General features: G+C 33.5%; 3 protein-coding genes across 3 annotated transcripts; all 3 read left to right on the forward strand.

Moving 5' to 3' along the window:
• The first annotated feature begins 26 nt into the window (after positions 1 to 26).
• Positions 27 to 9,349, forward strand: LOC128178456 (peroxisomal membrane protein 11B-like). The gene is made up of 3 exons (XM_052845624.1): positions 27 to 323; positions 5,986 to 6,092; positions 7,775 to 9,349. Exons 1-3 carry the CDS (start codon positions 247 to 249, stop codon positions 8,341 to 8,343), a joined length of 753 nt encoding a protein of 250 aa, XP_052701584.1. The 5' UTR covers positions 27 to 246; the 3' UTR covers positions 8,344 to 9,349.
• Positions 9,350 to 13,607: 4,258 nt separating this feature from the next.
• Positions 13,608 to 17,391, forward strand: LOC128178471 (uncharacterized). Its single transcript, XM_052845661.1, has 5 exons — positions 13,608 to 13,720; positions 15,893 to 15,925; positions 16,257 to 16,357; positions 17,031 to 17,102; positions 17,213 to 17,391. The coding sequence occupies exons 1-5, from the start codon at positions 13,696 to 13,698 to the stop codon at positions 17,342 to 17,344; spliced, it is 363 nt and encodes a 120-aa protein (XP_052701621.1). The 5' UTR covers positions 13,608 to 13,695; the 3' UTR covers positions 17,345 to 17,391.
• Positions 17,392 to 18,386: 995 nt separating this feature from the next.
• LOC128178872 (uncharacterized) lies at positions 18,387 to 20,877 on the forward strand. Its single transcript, XM_052846258.1, has 6 exons — positions 18,387 to 18,513; positions 18,661 to 18,758; positions 18,918 to 19,122; positions 19,939 to 20,003; positions 20,397 to 20,424; positions 20,558 to 20,877. Exons 2-6 carry the CDS (start codon positions 18,663 to 18,665, stop codon positions 20,734 to 20,736), a joined length of 573 nt encoding a protein of 190 aa, XP_052702218.1. The 5' UTR covers positions 18,387 to 18,513; positions 18,661 to 18,662; the 3' UTR covers positions 20,737 to 20,877.
• The last annotated feature ends 261 nt before the right edge of the window (positions 20,878 to 21,138 follow it).

Below are 21,138 nucleotides of genomic sequence, written 5' to 3' on the forward strand. Positions count from 1 at the left end.
TTGTGTCTTAATGTAACATTGCGTATTGAAATGTAAGAGGATCTAATTCATAGAATAAAGTAAATTTTCAAAAGAATGAAATTTTAAGTTTATTGAAGGAGATATATTTTAAATCAATGATTATATCGGAATTGACGTGTTCAGTCGAGCGACATACATCCTGAACTTTGAACCTTAACAAATCCAGAACATGTTGACTGTCGTTGAGTTGAACCTGTGAGACAGTGATACTCCAAAGCTAAGACCATGAGTACAAGCAGCGATTTAATCACCGGAATAATTAAATTTGGAGGCCAGACCAATGGAAGGGACAAGTTTTTCAGGTAAGGGTTGTTCGGCTCAAAACATGGTTTTATTCCGAATTATCTCCATATTTTATTTGCCATGACAGACACAAACAGTATTACATATATATGCTTACACACATTTGGGATATTGCTATGAGTTTTAGTACATAGTTTTGAATTTGTAAGTGTGAGAACCCCTATGCATTTTGGGGCAATAAACATGAATGATGGACTATATTCTGTCCCAAGATATCCTGGATTCACATTTTGCTTAATTGCTTGATATTTATAAATACCTCAGGCTTCAAACAATGCTCATTCAAAAGTATGAAAATTTTCCAAGATTTCTCTTTCGAAATGCTCCTGTTAGCTTAACAGTTTCAATACAGTGCTAAAAAATGTGATGTCTAGGGGGATTTTGTATTGCAGCAAGCCCGGATGATAAAGTTGAAAAATTGCGTAATGTATTCTGAGTGTATTCAGAATGGAAAAAAGATACATTCCCATAATCTCCATATAAATCTGCGTAAGGAATCTGTTTTCATTCCTGTGAATTTTTCCGAGTAAAAGATGATAATGTGTCAATGAAATTATCTTGGAAATTATCCCTTTCAACTAATTCAATTGCACTTCTTTCACAGGTATGTGTATTTTTATTAACAATTATCCAAATGTGCTGCATATAAATATCTTGGGACAGACTATAGAGACAATTTAGATGTTTTTTGTCGACACGTTACAAACCCCAAAAACAAAGGCTTCTGGAAAATTCCTATGGATTTTTACCAAAGATTAAGGCTAAGGGTCTTTTGGAAATTGTGTATGTAACTAGTACAGTATACATGATGCATAATCATGATACTGTCCCAACAGTTGTTTCTCTATTTGCATGCGACAAGTTCTCACCGAGTACCATTTCTCGCCAGTGCATTGTTACATCTTTTTTCGTATATAATTTTATGTGTTGATGAAATGAGGTAACAATGCACTTGTGAGAAATGTTACATGGCGAGAAGTGATTGCATGCCAGTTTGTATCAAAACTGGCTATTTTGAAGTAACATCTTTAAACTAGACGCTTGTTCTCAAAGTCAGGGTAACTGTTCAGAATGGCATTGTCTTCATTGGTTTTCCAGATAGAGCTGGAAAAAAGATATATTATCCATGCAATTACACTTACCGTGGTAATTTTCTAATTTTTGTAATTTGATCTGTTTTACAGTCCAATGACATGTACATGTATTAAGATATATAGTACCAATCAGGCCCAACTTAACAGAAAGTAAACCCCTTGGTTTACTCTGGGTTTACTCCAGGTTTACTAGAGTCAGTGGCGCCCCAGATCGGATCAGTAAACCCCAAAGTATATAAACCCAGAATGGACACAGAATAAACTCCAATCAGAAGTATACCCCTGAAAACAGACGCTACATCTGTATTCAGAATATACAAGGGGCAGGAATTACAGACAGAGAGATGGTGAGATATAATACAGGTCTGCTTCACATTTCAGTTGACCTCAAAAGCAATTCTCTAGTAAACCCTAAGTAAACCCCGAGTGGACCCAAATTTTCAAAAAGTAAACCCGGAGTAAACCCAGAAAGCAAACCCGGCCGGCCCGGTTTAGTTGGGGTTTATTTTAGTGTTAGGTTGGGTCTGATCATGCGGTACTGTAGCTATATATAGGGCCTTAAATATTGGCAAAGTGTATACATATTAGCTGTTTCCTTTATGTTCCCCTCTTTGATATTTTATCTTACAAATGCACTGGATAAAGTTGAACTTGAAACTTTGCTTAAAGGGATTTCATTTATTTAGAAAAGCCTAGCTATTGCAATTAAACTGTTGAATTAAAGAGGTTTGCGGGTATTTCTATGATTTCTTTTAGTTAAATAATTACAAAATGATTATGTCTGTTAGTTATGACCATTTCATGCAATGTAAAGAATAAATAAGAAACAAATTTCACTTGTACAAGTACGTAATTTACATGTAATTTATGAAATCTTTTAAAAGATATTTTTTTAACTTTAATTCTAAATTAAGGTTAAAATAAAAACCACAACCATAAATAGGAAATTTAATAGTTTTGATATGTACAGATCATCAATTTTGAAGATGGATGTATGTCAGTCCTTTTTTTTAATCATTTTCAATATTGTATCTTGAGATCCTGGGAGAAATTAATGAAAATGAGGATATATCAACCAGTATGTAATTGCCTGTTAGTTAATCATAAATCCTTGTTCAAATCAAAACCAAACTGCTATTATCATTAAAATAAGATAAAATGCAACAAACAATGGAAGTTTTTGTTTTCGACACCATTAACTGATGGAACATATTGATATTTATGGATGTCTTCATGGAAAAAAATTGTCGGATTTGAATAACTTTGTTTATATTAATGAAAATGGTAGGTAAATGTATACTCTTTATTAAAGTAATTTAAGACAAGAATTGTGAGTAACTATGTTTTATACATATATATATATACATGTAAATACTTTATAAAATTGCCACTTAAGGTACACCACTACATGACTTGCACTTTTTAAGGCACTATTTCAGAACCCAAAGATGGCGGTTTAATGTTTTGTAAAATTGTTTGATTCAATCAATTTTCAAATTGTTGAAAATCATCATAGCTCATTGTTGAAAATCATCATAGCTCAGTGATTTAAGTACATGTACTAGGTTTGTGAACCAGAGGTCATGTATTCGAACGTGCTTTGGCTTTTTGTTCATATTTACTGAACTAAATTTTTGAAAATCATGATTTTTATCCGAAATTGCATATTTTTCACCTACTAGTATTTAAGTTATAATTACATGTACTTCTTATATACACCAGATTTCAGACTATCTATTGAAATCAAGTAACCGCGTAAGAAACAATTTCAGGGTGTAGTGATCGAGCCACCTTAAATTATTAAGTAAAAGTTCTCTTATCTCCAGTGTATAAATTATAGGACGTTCTGTTTTACCAAACTGATAGCTCTGTTCCTAGTTTTTGACCTTAGGTACATAACACAATGTTAGTGAATAATTTATTAACAAGTGACCCATTTTTGTGCAGTGCAGTAAGGACATAAAGTATTATCATGGAAGTTTTACTTTATGTCCTTTTATCACTCACTTTCTACTACTCTCTTCATGTCCTAAATATTATTATTCATAACTTGAAGGAATTGAAACTTCATGCAAAGTCATGTGCAGATCCAGAAAATTTTTCCAGGGGGGTCCGATGGTTATTTGAGTTTGCCAGGGGGCTCTGAGGCCTATTTTTTGGTAATTTTATAATTTGATTTAAGGAAATTTGGATCCGCGCATGAAAGTGTGACAATATGAATACAATGTAAATGCATAATGAACTCAGTGTGCAATAGGTTCTGAAACTTTTATCTTTCTGTCAGCATTTCTCAGAAAGGACTATGTGCGGTATGGTCAGATATCTGCCCCCGATTTCAACCAATTTTTAAATAGTATCATATAAAAATCAGATCTTCATAAATCATTGTACAGAGGATGCCTATCACTTTAATATTGATTTTAGTCATGAAAATATTCTCAATTTTGCTTTATATAGGTCTGCTCAAGTACGATTTTAACAAATGTTTTTCTTTAAATAGTTATACACATTATACTAAAAAATGATACTTGAGCAAGCCTGTGCCCGATGTTTCCCAGTTGAAAACCATCAGAAAATACCCATTTTTTGCTACAAAAAATCAATTTATCAAAATAAGGCAATCTTCATGACGTCATTTCTACATTATGACGTCACTGTGGTAATAACCTTTTACCCCCTTACTTTCAATTTGATTTTAACTGTCTTTCACTTTATTTTGGGGGGGGGGGGGGGCAAAAAATGCATAATACCATACCTAGTCCTGTGCTCAATTGTGAGTGGATCTTGTGCATTTTTGTACCCAGTTTTTATACCCCTGCTCCGAAGGAGAGGGGGTATACTGTTTTACCCTTGTGTCTGTCCGGCTGTCCGTCCGTCCGTCCGGCTGTCTGTCTGTCTGTCCATCCGTAACAAAAATTTATGTCGCATTTATCTCAGCAACTATTTATCACAGATGCTTGAAATTTTTACACAGTGTTTGTTAAGGCATGCCATATAGTGGGATATATTTTTGTACCAATCAGACGTCAACTTCCTGTTAAATGATGACTTTGCTTATTTTTTAACCAAAACTTTCAAACAAATTTTCGTCTAAGATTTCTCAGCAACTATTTATCGCAGATGCTTCAAATTTTAACACAATATTTGTATAGGCATGCCATATTGTGGGATATATTTTTGTACCAATCGGACGTCAACTTCCTGTTAAATGATGACTTTGTTTATTTTTAGCTAAAATTTTCAAACAAATTTTCCTCAAAGATTTCTCAGCAGCTATTTATCGCATATGCTTGAAATTTTTACACAGTGTTTGTTAAGGCATGCTGCCCATATCGTGGGATATATTTTTGTACCAATCAGATGTCAACTTCCTGTTAAATGACGACTTTGTTTATTTTTAGCCCAAATTTTCAAACAAATTTTTGTCAAAGAATTCTCAGCAACTATTTATTGCAGATGCTTGAAATTTTAACACACTATTTGTATAGGCATGCTATATCATGGGATGTATTTTTGTACCAATCGGACGTCAACTTCCTGTTTAATGTTTATTTTTAACCAAAATTTTCAAACACATTTTCGTCAAAGATTTCTCATCAGCTATTTATTGCAGATGCTTGAAATTTTAACACACTATTTGTTTAGGCATGCCATATTGTGGGATATATTTTTGTTTCAATCGAACGTCAACTACCTGTTAAAAAATGACTTTGTTTATTTTTAGCCAAAATTTTTAAACACATTTTCGTCAAAGATTTCTCATCAGCTATTTATCACAGATGCTTGAAATTTTAACACACTATTTGTTTAGGCATGCCATATTGTGGGATATATTTCTGTGCCAATTGGATGCCAGCTTTCTGTTAAACGTTGACTTTGCTTATTTTGCATATTCACATAAGAGCGGGGGTATCACTAGTGAGCATTGGCTCACAGATATCTTGTTTTCTTCTTTTTTATGGAAAAGGAGGGGATGGAGATTTGGTCGGGGTTATTCTTTTGTAAGAATTTTTTGGGTGAAGGGATGTACCAGTACACTTTTTTATGGAGTAAAGTAATTCTTCAAAAGAGGAGTACAACTCTTATTCTAGTGTCCAAGTTTAGGAGCCATTTTAGAGACATTTTGGGTGAAATGTTTGTATATCCCAGAAATGGTATAACAGGCCATGTTTTATGATATACGGTAGACCTTGATGTATTAAATCATCTCTGCCACATAAATCTAAGGGAGTTGAAATGCAATAAAAAATGCTCACTGTTTTTCTACAATTGCCACATAAATCTAAGGGAGTTGAAATGCAATAAAAAATGCTCACTGTTTTGTGTTAATGATCTCAACAACTTTGTTTTTGCTGCATTTCTATACCCATTCAGTCATTGGCTTATATCCTACCTATACAGTATTATTAGAACCCGCTGGAAATTTTATCTCTTACACTATAAAAGTAATGCATAAATTTTCTGTGGAGTTTGACAATGCTTCAATCATCACAGGCTTAATTTTTTCTAATAAATCTGCGGCCTTTTTTTCCTTCATAGTTCAAAGCTTTTTTGTGTTTTATATCAGGTTGGTTCAATACTCAGTCAAATTGATATGGTGGAACCTAAAGAATAAGAATGATTTGGTGGAGAAACTCAAGAAACTTGAGTCGTCTATGAGTATGACTCGGAAATGTAAGTAATAAAACCACATGTAAGACAATTTAGTCACAGATTGTATGCCTTTATGTTTTAAAGGCAGGTGAGTTGAGATTTTATTTGAAAAATGCATAAAAAAATTTTGCAAAGGAAAACACCAGTAAATTAAGGGGGACTATTTCTATTATTTGTTATCTTTAAACTTTGACATTTGAATGTCTGGTATAGATTTTCAGATTTGCTGAAAGTTTTCATGTGATAATTTTTCAGGATCAAGTTATGCCCCTTGATTGAATCATTTTTTACTCCATTTTAGAATTTTCTAATTTTACAACATATTTGACCAAAAACATGTTAAACTGTTTTTAAAAGTTTTGGAAAAGAAAAAAGTATAAAGTTCCAGTGGGATTCAAACTCATGACTTACAGATCTGTTAGTAGTTCATGCATTCTAACCTATTTTGCTACACTAGCTGTTAGGTAAAAAATTTGGGAAAGGAAATTTTTTTATAAAATTACACTTACATTATTGTTTATTTGATAAGAAGTATGTCACAATATGGAGGTGTCTCATACCACCTTAATGCATACCCTACCATTCCTTTTGTTTAGTACTGTAAAGTAAAGGGGGAGTTTGGGTTATATTTATGTGAGCTAGCTTACCTTTCTTTCATTAAATCTACATCAGTCTACATGAAATCTGTAGTTTGTAAGTGCCATTGCGATGCAACAAAAGTGCTACAGTAAAACATATTGCTTATAAAGAAGTGTCAGGGTTGGATGATATTGCTTCAATATAAGCGTATTAATTTGTTATATCAGTCTACAAGATGTCATAAATTCTTGGGGAATGAAAATCATTTAGCTGTATGCCACAATTCATTACAAGCAGGTTTACTATTACTGTGTTTTACTGTATTTATATACACTTTTAAATTTTTTCTTCTTGATTTTATAGTAGTAAAAAAATCAGAAATGTTTGTTTGGCCAATGGCATCACAAAAATATATGCCGAAATTTTTTGTAAATACAATACAATTTATCTTACATTAAGATGCAGTCATCTTCATTGCAGATGCTCACTACAATCGTTAAATTACCAGTGTGTCAAATTCTATTTTTTTCTTCACTGTTTTAATCCCATTTTGGATAATTTCAACAGCTAGTGAGCTGTATATTAGGGCTTTAATTAAGAATGTGCAAAATATCTGAATATTAGAGTTTTAAATTTCCATATTGATCTGTTTATTTCAGGTTTCAACCAATGTCTCTTATTTTTTTTCATTATTATTAAAAAGGGATTAGACAGTTTCTTTACAAAACTCCTCTGATTTGAAAGAAAAAAAAGAAGATAATCAATATTAAATACAAAAATAACGTAAAATTCTATGACTGAAAGTAAACCTGTTTCGTTGAAGGTAGACATGTGTGAAGATGATTATTATTTGGAATTTTGTTCTCAAATGCATCCTAAAATAAATTTCTTACTGATGTTGCATATATCATGCACTTATCATTGAAATTATACTGCTAAAAATTTTATGTGACAGTAATAGTTATGCTGGTTATGAATGATTTCGTGTGAAATTTCTTTATCAAAAGACCTAATAGCTATTGTATTTTTTTCAAAGTTGACAAAATCTAGTCTGTAATATGATGAAATACTTAGCATTTACTTCAGGGTGACTATCTTCTAACCAGATGTCCTGTTTCTTTTAGTACTCCGAATGGGGAAGAGCCTGGACTTTATTCAGGCAGCTCTGAAGTCGCTTCATATTAAAGACGACATTATCAGATGGACTGTAACCCTGTCAAAAATTAGCCAATCAATGTTCCTGCTGTTCGATCACATTATCTACTTCCATAATCTTGGGATCATAAAGACAGACAAGGCGAAGTGGTCCAAGATTTCTGCCCAATTCTGGTTCTTCAGTCTAGCGTTGAATTTAACCCGTAACTTTTACGATATCGCAAATCTGGTTAAATTAGAAATGAGCAAGCAGCAGAAGAGAGGGAACGAAATTCAGTACAGCAATGGAGAAACAACAGCTACATACAATGGAAGAAGGACTCCGAATGCTGGGGCTTTGTCAGTGGTGGTACAATGTGTCTGTGATAACAAACCGGTGTTTTTGGACTTGGTGAAAAATGTTTCGGACTTAGTTTTGCCATTGAATACGCTCGGAAAAGTGAATGCAAGTACCGGTGTCCAGGGATTCCTCGGAATCATTTCTTCGATGATTGGAGTTGCTACAGTGTGGAATCCAACACTAAAGCTTGTGCCTTAATTGGAAACTTGATGCAGAGCCTTTGGTTTGAAATTAATTTTTTTATATTGTTCAGCATCCAATAACTAAAGATTTGTTGGGGACAGCCAAAAACACTTGTATTTTTTTTTTCAATTTTCATTATATTTTTAATAGAGGTCATGCATGCTCACAATCCTGTCAGTGTATTTCCAGGGTTAAAAATTTCTTTTTCCAAAATGCACACTTAGTAATATAATCATCAAAGTAAACTGAATTGAATTTTTTTTTTTTTTACAACAATTGACAAATAAGTTCTACGACAAATATTAATATCTCTCATTGGCACAATTGTTAGCATGAGGAGATTATTATAATCATTCAATCAAGCTGCATCCCTGTGGGCGATTTTTAAACCCTTTTGAATTATGGTACCGGTACTTCACTATCAAACTAGGGTTTTAATACAAACTAGTGCCTATATTGGTTATATACACCATTACACTTAATTGTGATATACTTGTATATATATGAAATGCATCTTCCTTTTGTGTCTTAAGTTATTGAACAAAAATGCATGTGATGCGTGCAAAGTCAACATTTGTTGCAACTTGCAAATGCTGTAGATTCCTTACTTTATGTGATTACCATATTCTGCGATTCCTCCGTTTGGCATTAAGTTGCAAGAACTTAAAATCTTGAGCACCAAACTTTCAAAGAATATATGCAACTGGCAGAAAAATAAAAGTGAAATTCGACATATTTATTCATTGTTCAAGATTATCATGCACATACTACCATATATGTATCTGTAAAATGAAAAATTTTCGTTGAAAATTGCAGAATTATAGATGATTGTTTACATGTAATCGCCTTCCTCAATGTTTTTTAGTACTTCGCTTCATTATGCTTAATCCTTTTAATTCTTTTATTTATTGGGGTTTTTTTTCTTTTAAATTTATTTTATATGTACATGTATATGATACAATCAAGCAACCTTTTATACACATATTTATATTGATTATGACAGAATTATTGTTTTCATGAAATTCAAAAAAATAAAATTGAAATTATAATTTTGACATGTTCTATTATTTCCAGTGAGTTCGAGTTGTTGTATTATTATATTGAGTTCTTCTTGAAAGCTAATGAGCTCTCCCATTCTTTTTAGGAGTAAAGCCTAATTCACACTGAACAAAAAATCATAGTATCTATCTATCTATCTATCTATCTATCTATAAAGAACAGGGAAATTCACTATATTGGAGCTCCACCTCCGCCCCGGCCTTGAACTCATGATCTCTGGAACCCACTCTCCTAGCAGTTAGCGGCCACCATGCCAACCTCTCGGCCATCTAGGCAAGACAAAAGTCTTGGTTTCGATGACAATAAATAAATATGTATATATATAATGCATAAATTAAAATATATAGGTTTGTGTATGGTATGGGATCCAAAAAGTAAACAACTTTTATGGCAAGTAAAACCCTACACACAAAGACTACTGTAAACATATTATATTTGGCGGTGTATTCTATTTAGCGTTTTTGGCGTAAAACAGCGTCCACTAAATCAAGTACATCACCAAATGTAAAATAAATAAGTAGATAAATAGGTGCATTCAGAAATGCGCTAAATCAAATCCACGCTAACTTGTTGATCAAGTGGCCATGGGCCACATCGCTCACCTGATGAACAATAGGTATGATAAAATCAGCTTAATGGAGTCATAATACAAACTATCTGGACAATGTACAATAATACATGTAGATCCTGTATAAATAAAATCCATTTTTCCCCTGGATATTCTTATGTTTATAATCATTAGTCCCTTTTCTAACAGGATGATTTTATAGTCATATCATATGTTGAGTATTGCAGTTCTCAAAAAGATCCTTAACAATAGTTTATATATGGGATATAAACCTACATCAAACTCTGAACCTTCTTGTGAGGCCAAAGAATTGTCCTGGGGCCTAAGTCTTAACAATTATAAAGAATCATCTGGCTGATTAGTTTCTGAGAAGAAGATTTTTAAAGATTTACCCTATATATTCATTTGTTAAACTTTGACCCCCCATTGTGGCCCCACCTTACCCCTGGGGATCATGATTTTCACAACTTTGAATCTACAGTACCTGTGGATGCTTCCACACAAGTTTCAGCTTTCCAGGCTGTTTAGTTTCTAAGAAGAAGATTTTTAAAGATTTACTCTATATATTCCTATGTTAAACTTTGACCCCCCATTGTGGCCCAAACCTACCCCCGGGGGTCATGATTTTCACAACTTTGAATCTACACTACCTGAGGATGCTTCCACACAAGTTTCAGCTTTACTGGCTGATTAGTTTCTGAGAAGAAGATTGTTAAAGATTTACTCTATATATTCCTATGTAAAATTTCGACCCCCCCCCCCCCCCATTGTAGCCCCACCCTACCCTAGGGGGTCATGAATTTCACAACTTTGTATCTACACTACCTGAGGATGCTTCAACACAAGTTTCAGCTTTGCTGGCCGATTAGTTTCTAAGAAGAAGATTTTTAAAGATTTACTCTATTTATTCATATGTTAAACTTCACAACTATGTATCTACACTACCTGAGGATGCTTCCACACAAGTTTCAGCTTTGCTGGCTGATTAGTTTCTGAGAAGAAGATTTTTAAAGATTTACTTTATATATTCCTATGTAAAACGTCGATCCCCCATTGTGGCCCCACCCTACCCACGGGGGTCATGATTTTCACAAATTTGTATCTACACTACCTGAGGACGCTTTCACACAAGTTTCAGCTTTCCTGATCTTATGGTTCATGAGAAAAAGATTTTTTAAAGATTTATTCTATATATTCCCATGTAAAATTTCGACCCCCCATTGTGGCCCCACCCTACCCTCGGGGTCATGATTTTCACAACTTTAAATTTACACTACCTGAGGATGCTTCCACACAAGTTTCAGCTTTGTTGGCTAATTAGTTTCTGAGAAGAAGATTTTTAAAGATTTACTCTATATATTCCCATGTAAAACTTCGACATCCACAGTGGCCCCATCAAACCCCCGGGGGTCCTGTTTTCACAACTTTGTATCTACACTACCTGAGAATGCTTTCAAACAAATTTCAGCTTTGCTGGTTGATTAGTTTATGAGAAGAAGATTTTTAAAGATTTACTCTATATATTTCTATGTAAAACTTCGACCCCCCATTGTAGCCCTACCCTACCCTTGGGGGTCATGATTTTCACAACTTTGAATCTACACTACCTGAGGATGCTTCCACACAAGTGTCAGCTTTCCTGGCCGATAAGTTTCTGAGAAGAAGATTTTTAAAGATTCACTTTATATATTCCTATGTAAAACTTCGACCCCCCATTGTGGCCCCACCGGGGGTCATGATTTTCACAATTTTGTATCTACACTACCTTCAGCTTTCCTGGTCTTATGGTTCATGAGAAAAAGATTTTTGAAAATTTCTCGAAAATTTTCATAAATTCCTAATTATCTACCTTTGCAAAAGGGCGTGGTCCTTAATTTTCACAACTTTGAATCCCCTTTGGCTAAGGATGCTTTGTGCCAAGTTTGGTTGAAATTGGCCCGGTGGCTCTTTAAAAGATGTTGAAAATGTGAAAAGTTTACAGACGGACAGACAGACAGACGGACAGACAGACTGACGACAGACAAAATGTGATCAGAATAGCTCACTTGAGCTTTCAGCTCAGGTGAGCTAAAATCATATTCCGCCAAATATTGTAACGCTAAATATAGTACGTTTACAGCATGTTAATAATTTTGGTAGAGACTTCCTTGCTTTAATACTACAAGCAAATAGGCACTTAGTTTGCCTGCTGGATGTACAGTAGTAGAAAAGAATTTTTCAAAAACATTTATAAACATTCATTTTATCACTTCATATGACCAATAGCGCACTGGTTGTACACTACAACTTCATACCCTGTGCCTGAATATTTTACAATTTTGATGGAGGACTCCCTTCTTATTCACCATTACCATTTACTTAGTTTGTCTACATGATGAAAGCCTAGCTGTAGATGAAAAGATGTGTTTTTTTTTATATGATGAATGCTGTTTGAGTTTATGATCACAACCCTAACACCAGAACCCCTGGTCCTGGAACCATGGGCTTCACAAAGTCAGTAGAGGCACCTTCGTTACCCTTGTTCACCGTGACTTATGAAACCTGTAGACAGTTGGTATGATTATTAAAGAAATAATGTGATTTTGTGAGATTTACAAATAAGAAGAGTCTCATATTTGAAAATTTCGAAAGAGATACAAGAACTTTGGTATAGGTGAGCGATATGGCCCATGGGCCTCTTGTTACTCAACACAAATAGGGTTGGTTTATTGAATTTACAGTCCCTCCATTTTTTCTCCTTCAGATACAAATCAACAAAGGTCAATATTTGCTAAGAAGTTTATGAAAATTTAATTATGTTCATAAGTAATTCAGTAAAATACGTAACATCAGTAAAAAAAAAATGCGTTTTGGCACTTCAAACCAAAAAATTCTTTTCTTTTTTTTTTGTCCTTCAATTTTTTTCATCAAATAAATAAAGAATTATTCAATGCCAAATAATAATATACTTTGTTTACACAATCAAGTAATACATAGAACTTTTACATCTTGGCCACGATCTTCAATCTTCGGCGATTCAAGTCATGTGTAGTAGGACTTTGACCTTCCTTGTATAGGAATGAGTGGCCGAGGCTTTATGCATGGTAAAATCATAGATAACCACATGCATGACATTGACAACTTCAGTATTTTGAAACGTCATTCTTCTATACGACTGCTTAAGAAGGAGGGGGGTCGTCTTGAATACCAGCATATGACTTGACTCATCGTATCTCTGATTCTCAACCAATGATGCAGAAACAGATACTGTTTATAAATATTTGGAAAAATCGTGATTTCTATACGAAGTCAAAGCAAGTGTGATGTTTATTGGTGGAAAACGACAACCTTTACGAAAAAATAGTGATATACATGTAATTATTAGTACGGTCATGAAAATGGCTTATCTGTTTAACTGCTATTTAAAATTTAACGTTAGGGGTTATACAAGAACATTTGCATGCTTCGCGACCTGCAATAAAATATCGAACAATAAAACACTATTGAAACAAGATCGATTTGTATTTGTTACATTTGTCTGACAAAAATGTATTTCTAAAGGATATGGAGAGAATGGTCGTCCTTGCATTAGTCCTTACCAATAGAAACTACCCTACTGAAAGACACTGTAGTAATATACATGACCTTCACATAGTAATTGTACTGGATTGATCTTAAAGATATGTGAATTACATAAAGCAGAGTTCGATCGTACGCCTGAAAAATATTTGTCGTATAGATAAAGCACAGCGTGTTACAATATGGTTTTATTGGCTAGGTCTTGGGGTAAGTTTGTTATTTGTACATTTTTTTCGGCATACACTACTTTTAAATATTTAGTGTGTCGTATTAACATGTTTAGAAAAAAAAAACAACATGGCACCTTTTTACATTGTTTGTCCATAAGAGAAAAGTTTCAACACTGCAGATTCTGTGCAATGTGCCATCATTATTTGGTTTAACTTGAGTATTTTTGAGATGCCCAAATGAGATATCAATAATCATCCTCTTGATGGAATATTTTACTTTGCGTATTCGTTAAAATTTGGACTTTCAATTGTTATGTTGTTTTTTGTTTGTTTGTTTGTGTGTGGATGTATTCTTTGTTTTTTTCTTTGTCAATGTTTTTTAACAACGTTATGATTGAATTTCAATATGTTTCTGCTCTCTGTATAATTTCCCTGAATTGGTAAGTTCCTCATTTGGAATAATTTTAAATTTAAAACACTGCCCTGTCATTTGAACGCGTTACGCGCAATCATTTTAGAATCAATCTGGTAAATCCGTAACGTTTGGGGGATAAGGCAAGGATTACTATTCCCCCTAGACCTGTTAACCTTTTTACGTTAAGAGGAGAGAATATTTTTTTTTCATAGCTCTTCAATACTAATATTGTTTAATGCGTAATGATTATAAGCCGAAAACTGGATATTCTGTCAGATATTGTACAGTCCGAGGCAAGCAGTCTCTTCGTTTTTTGGATCTGTAAATTCAATTCTCATGGATATTATGTGCACTTTGCACGAACAAACTTGATAAATTGAGATTGGAGGAACCAGTAGTTGTGGGGTTTTTTTTATCTCCTATTGTGTTTCCGTGAGTTTGTGTTCATCCCAATTATCTGCAGCAGTCCAGTCAACCGCAACTTCTCGGAGCTTTCCATGAGGCTCGGAAAAACACCTCGAATGTATTAGCAATATCCAATCGCAACTTCTCGGACCTTTCCGGCAGGCTCGGAAAAACACCTCGAATGTATTAACAATACCGGATGTTAGAATTTTATACAAAATGGAGTCGCTTGCATTCAAATAAATATCGGTTAGACAGTCTTGTGTTTCGCTTCTCTGTCATATTTTAAGGTATATCATTGAATATAATGAAGTCTACCTCACATCTCAACAAATAGTAAAAAAAAGGGGGGGGGGGGGTTGTCATGGACGCTTAGGTAATACATTCGAGGTGTTTTTCCGAGTCCTGCCGGAAAGGCCCGAGAAGCTGCGATTGCAGTCCAGTTTGTCACCTGTAGCCGTCCAATAAGTGGAAACATATTGGACAGCTACAGGTAACTTATTGGATGGTTGCAGGACAATAAGAGATCTTCTGGACTCGCTTAATCTAAGGATGACGTCACAAAAATGTTATAATAAGTAATGGATATCTAAAAGTCTCAGAGAACTTGATCGATATCTATAGATTGAAAAGTACATTCAACAGTTGACAAGTTCAATGAAATATGTATGAGATCACACTATCATAAAAGATAGGGATTTATAAAATCGGGCTTAAATGTGGAGGATTTTAACGCCTTCATTACTTTAATTGTTAATGCCATCCCAATAAATTCTGAACTGTGATCATAAATTCTATGTTCATCAGTCGGCTACTTATTCCTCTTCTAGCGCTTTATCTTATATTGATGGTAAATTTTATACGATTGCGTGCTCCATGCGTAGTATATTGCACAGGGGCCAAGCCCGTTTTAACATTAATTCTTTATTTATGGTTACATTGAAATTAATGTTAAAACGGGCTTGGCCCCTGTGGTATATTGCATACCGCTTGAACCTACATGTAGGGCATAGTCTAAAAAATGGCCTATAGACTCACTGGCATGGCTTGGTCTCAAATGGCCTTGTAAACTAACTTTAATTCTTACATTTAGTTTTGCCTTACTTTTGATTTGGAATTTGACATGACCCTAAAAGTTGACCTGTCCTAAAAAAAAAAAAATTGGCCTTGCTTTTAAGGAAATAACTAAAATTGGTAACTCTCTTTTCATTGTTTTCTTGATTTTCTTTCAAATTGCTGCTTTATATAAGACCAGGGTAGGCTAGCTTTTAGAATATGCCGTTGACGTACATGGTTAGGACCAATATTTGAGTTAATTTGATTCACTCTGCCTTTATCATGTGAATCCTATAATTATGGAATAATAATTAAACTTTGTTTCTCTTTCAGTAGTCCCGGTTGTGACGTTCCTCGTATTATCAGGTAACCAATAATTGAAGTCATCGACAAAGATAAACAAATAATTAATTCTGACAAGTGGCGACTTATTTATATATGAAATATAATGTATGATAAACCTCACTATTTTATAACTACATCTATACATATGGCAGAGAAACAAATGATCTACAGTATGCAACTTCCTCCGTCCTCAAAATACACATATAAATCATATTCCATAAATCAAAGTAAAAACTTATTTTATGATGTCTCCACATTATGACTGTAAAGCTATCATGAAGTTCTTTTATGCTTTTACAACTGAGCATTTTAACTCTCCACTTGGTTATATGCCATATGTTCTTCAAAACAGAAATCCGAGTTTCGTCTGCGGCCCTCGAATGCATGAGTTGTCGCAATTCTCCGTCAATAGCGGAATGTAGAAGGACCACCATTAAATGTACAGACGATCAGGTATAACAAAACCAGCGGGTTTCGATGTCTTTCACAGCAACAAGTCCTGTGTAGTTTTTTTTATACAAGTATTTTTTTTTTATTTTTTTTATTTAGTTTTTTTTTTTTTACCGTTGATTTTGTTGTCAGAATTTCAATGAGTCTGCCCCGCCTTCCCCACCACTGCTACGTGGCTGTAATTTACCGTGTATTGTCTTTTTTTACATTAATGCTACTGTTACTGATCTACTATTGACGTTTCTTTTGTTATCATTGGTGCTGTTGTGTATTTTTCTATTTGAATAATGATTAAATAACAAACATGTCATAGGAGTAACAAGAATTGTCTTTATTTCAATGTTTCTGTCATTGATAATTTTGTTTGTTCTAATTCCTAGTGTTGATCTAATTGTGTTGTTCTGTTGATATAACTGTTAATGATCGACGAGTGTCTTCCATCTTGTCATTATTTTAATGAGTTTCGGTTGTTACTATTGTCAACAACCTTATGTAGTAGTATATGTTGTTAGTAATATTGATCTGTTTGTTTTTGTTTTATTTTTGATTTTTGTTCGTTTGTTTTGTTAGGTTTTTTTTTGGGGGGGGGGGGGGGTCTTTTCTTTTTTTCTTTTGTTTTGCTCTTGTATGTTTCTATTTCGGTAAATATAGTTTTATAGTTTAATTTCAATTACAGGAATGTTTCTTGGAAAAACTCACAACAACTCAATTGGCTATAGCCTACACAGCTGGTTGTCGGAACAAATCGGTAAGCCCCCCCCCCCAACTGTAGATTTTATTCAGAGTACCAGTACAAACTCGATAATACACTGTTTTATGACACACAATTTAGATTTAAAATCGTAGTTTATCTTCTAGGTTTGTAACATCATGGCTGCTCTTGGTTCTCTGAGAGCCGGAAGGAAACGTTCGAATCTCCTAAACTGTGCATACTGCTGCGGGACAGAAATGGACGATTCCGGACCGTGCAATGTACACCTGTGTTCATAAACATTTCCTATGTACGTTTTAAATTAAACTTTGTGTATTTTCTTTAATCTTGTAGTTCAATATCTTTTTTTTTTATACATTATTATTAAGAGAGTTGTATGATCGTGCCAATTTTGAGACTACATTTATCGATATATTTTATAAATGGAAAGCTTTGTAAAAAGAAATTATAATCAAGTTATTTATCTAAGATATTAACAATTCTTTTAAATAAATAAATGCTAATATCGTGAGCAATCTTATACAAATATTTAAGGTTTATCTTATGCTTAATCTGTAGACCATCCAGATTTCTTAGGCATTTTTTACTTTAATCATGATATTTGTTTCAGATAGTATTCACGAACAATATATATTTTCTTACATTTAATTTTTTTTATTCTGAAGGAGCTATCCTTGACACAAATTAAGTGCAAAGAGGAATAAAAAAAACACCTAGAAATCCTGCAATCAGAATGAACTGATAAAAACACATCCTGTAGAGAGATATAAAGTAATAGGATTTATTTAATTCAACACCCTTTGAACGTAAAACTTCATGTGAATAGCTTATAAATTTTTTTCTGAATTAAAAAAATCGTCGCGTAATCTCCCGAGTGATCTTAGAATGAGATTACATCATAACTTCCTTTATATATCTTTGGACATCTTCAAAATCCTAATCCGTGGGGGAAGGGGGGGGGGGGAGGATCCAAAAAAAAAAAAAAAGGATATTCGGACTTTCACAAAATCCTCGAAATCCTGTGCCTGTTTTTTTTCCATAAAACTATATTTAATTTCTTACATTTGGTTTGTTATCTTTCATATATTAGCAAAGTTTTAATAATATTCTTAGAAATTGGGGGAAGAGTCTTTTTCACTTGATTTGGCTGTCATCCCCGTCACACATTACAGGAAAAAAATATTTATTCCGAAATGGATATTATTATATTTATATATTATACTAAAAGCATAATATTACTCTGCTTATAGCATGTGATATCTAATTATCTGCATCTAAAGAGAAAAATATTTTAATTTCTTTTAAAAATTTAAAAAAATCACTGAAAATATAACTATCAAGACGGATGGGGGGATGTTTTTAGAATTTAGAATGTTCATATGACGTAACAATGTTGAATCTAATTGTGACGTTACTCATTGTTTATAGAGGACGATCGTGCCAGAAGGTAAGAGTTAGTCGTAGTTTTTAAAGTATTATTTCAATTTTAATTTTTTCTCGTCTTTTATATTGAATTCATTTTCTCAGATTTGTTATCTTTCATATGTTCGCAAAGTTTTAACAATATTCTTAAATGTTAACTTTCATATGTCAGCAATGGCTGAGGAGACAACAAACAGTAATGCAGTGATGGAGAGTTCTTATTCTTCCGCTGTTGGCGGTGTCCGTACCTCAACTAGTTCTACAGGACTGGTAATATTGACGTCATCTTTGTATTTAAAATTACTATAATTAAAATATCATTAATTTCTGTGACAATAGATCTATTTTGCACTTTGTGATATTAAAATGATTAGTCACAAAAAATACCATCCGAGTTGATACATGTATTTGATTTATTCCGTCTTCTAGGAAGAGCAGTTTCCACTTCACCGGGCAAACAAGAATTTCAACGTTAGTGTTTCCTCGGAATACCTCTTTCGTGAACTGACGTCACTAGTACCGGTGTCGTTGGATAGCGATGATGAAGAATCTTCTGCTCACAATGAAGAAGAGATTGTAAACTCCTTTAAAGTAACATCGAAAGACAAGGACACTCTCTTGCCCAGTCCAAAAAGTTAGATTTTAAAACATTTTATCAATTTTGTGGGCTTAAGGTTTAAGTGGTTTTTTCTGATTACCTATCGCCAAATATCCGACATTATGTCTGTCTGTAAACTACATTTAATTCTTCGACTTCTTTTCAGCCGCCTTGGGTATTTTTTCAATAACATAGATGTGTTGAGGTTTGTCAGTAACAAAAATTTTAATAAGAAAAGATGAAAAATAAATATCTAGCTAACTTCTGTTCCGAAGACAATTATTGAGTAATATGCCAGCATACTTGTATAGTGGAGTTATCATTTAACAGCGTAACCGAATAAAGACCTAGAAAAATTAATAGATACATTTATGCGTATAATTTAAAAAAAAAAAACCCTTCCTAAAATGTCGAGGAAATAGTTTATTACTTTTGATATGAAAACAAGCGAGTATAAGATATTTCAGCATTTCTTTTAATTGAACGAATACAGTCAGCAACAAGAAAAACTATATATCAGTCGGTTTATCTAAAGAAGAACAATGGGATCAAGATTAACGTACGCGTATAGGACAACAATAAAATTACATGTATTAAGCAGGATGTCATCATTTTGTAAACTCGACTAGAAGCAGGTTGATAAAATATTAGTCCGTGAGATTAAAGTGTATTTGAGCAAGTGTTTTTTTTAAAAATTATATTTAATGTATGCTGTAAAGCTATATCTAGCAAGTATAGGCTTGCACAATGTTGTTCAGGCGAGCGATTCATCCTTAGGGCCTCAATTTTATTACACATATCTTATTTTTTTTTCTTCACTTAAGGTAAACTTACGTCACATTTTTATTTCAGGGTATGGTCTCCATGGTAATAAGTACAAGTTGAGCCGTTTCTTTGGAAATATTTTCTCCAAAAAGGTATCAGCGAAAAGACAATTAAATATAATATAATTGTGCCATCACTTTTTTTAAATCAGGTTAATTTAGAACGAAATAAAACTCATAGGTGATTATATTTGATACTTATATACTACTTCTCACATTCATATATTGTTTAAATATCTTTGAGTTGTCTATGTAAAATTTAAATCAGCATTTCATTTAGGCATAAATACACTAACAGCTTTAATGAAAAATTAATAATAATCTCTCTCTCTATTTTTCTATCTCTTTTCTCTCTCCTCTCTCTCTGATAATTATGATCTCTCTCTCTCTCTCTCTCTCTCTCTCTCTCTCTCTCTCTCTCTCTCTCTCTCTCTCTCTCTCTCTCTCTCTCTCATAATTATCAGTGCTCTCTTTACTTGATTCCAGAACAGTTCTTTGGCAAAAGAAAATCCAGGTAAGCAAAGTACAATTTGTTTGCTTTTTTATAGTACTAGTATTAACGTGAAACTTGAAATATGTATAAACATGATATGTGGAAAAGTTCGGAATTTAATTTAAATTGAATTCTGTGTTTAAAATCACAACAGATATTCTGAACTGTCGTAAGGAATTGGCAAAAGACTTGCCTCGAGAACACAACGATTTTAGGAGCGAGGGGGAGAGTTCCACCGATAAGGACTTCCTTTTTGCCAGCGAAGGCAAGCAGAAAAAATCGTCTGCTAAGCGATCGTCTGCCATCATCTTTTCCTGCTTTAGAAAGCTTTGATTTCTAAGTTTCACATGGACTGAACTATATTGCCAACTAAATGAAATACTTCAATATAATTGTGCAACACACCATTGGTTTACGTAATATTTGAAAATTTAATGCTGATTAATCATTCAATAAATTGTTCTTTTACTCATCTTTGCTGGCTATTTGTCTGCCTAACAGTGTCGCCTCTGTCTGTCTGTCAGACAGACTCTCTCTCTCTCTCTCTCTCTCTCTCTCTCTCTCTCTCTCTCTCTCTCTCTCTCTCTCTCTCTGGTTACACTGGATATCATCGGCATCTTATTGTGATAGACGCGTTTAGCTTCATATCTACCATTACTATTGAAATATTTGCCAATCTAATTATCAATCAGTCAATCAAGATACTGTTAATATAATCGTAATCATCAAACAGTT

The sequence above is a fragment of the Crassostrea angulata genome, chromosome 3 (assembly GCF_025612915.1).
Source record: "Crassostrea angulata isolate pt1a10 chromosome 3, ASM2561291v2, whole genome shotgun sequence".
Taxonomy (NCBI): Eukaryota; Metazoa; Mollusca; class Bivalvia; order Ostreida; family Ostreidae; genus Magallana; species Magallana angulata.

Bases quoted from the DNA above. Each gene is read 5' to 3' on its own strand.
- LOC128178456 (XM_052845624.1), top strand. From the start codon at position 247: ATGAGTACAAGCAGCGATTTAATCACCGGAATAATTAAATTTGGAGGC. The intron at 324-5,985 runs GTAAGGGTTGTT...GTTTTATATCAG, and splicing joins GGAAGGGACAAGTTTTTCAG to GTTGGTTCAATACTCAGTCA. The intron at 6,093-7,774 runs GTAAGTAATAAA...TGTTTCTTTTAG, and splicing joins TATGAGTATGACTCGGAAAT to TACTCCGAATGGGGAAGAGC.
- LOC128178471 (XM_052845661.1), top strand. From the start codon at position 13,696: ATGGTTTTATTGGCTAGGTCTTGGG. The intron at 16,358-17,030 runs GTATAACAAAAC...TTTCAATTACAG, and splicing joins TTAAATGTACAGACGATCAG to GAATGTTTCTTGGAAAAACT. The intron at 17,103-17,212 runs GTAAGCCCCCCC...TTTATCTTCTAG, and splicing joins CTGGTTGTCGGAACAAATCG to GTTTGTAACATCATGGCTGC.
- LOC128178872 (XM_052846258.1), top strand. From the start codon at position 18,663: ATGGCTGAGGAGACAACAAACAGTAATGCAGTGATGGAGAGTTCTTAT. The intron at 18,759-18,917 runs GTAATATTGACG...TCCGTCTTCTAG, and splicing joins CAACTAGTTCTACAGGACTG to GAAGAGCAGTTTCCACTTCA. The intron at 20,004-20,396 runs GTATCAGCGAAA...ACTTGATTCCAG, and splicing joins GAAATATTTTCTCCAAAAAG to AACAGTTCTTTGGCAAAAGA.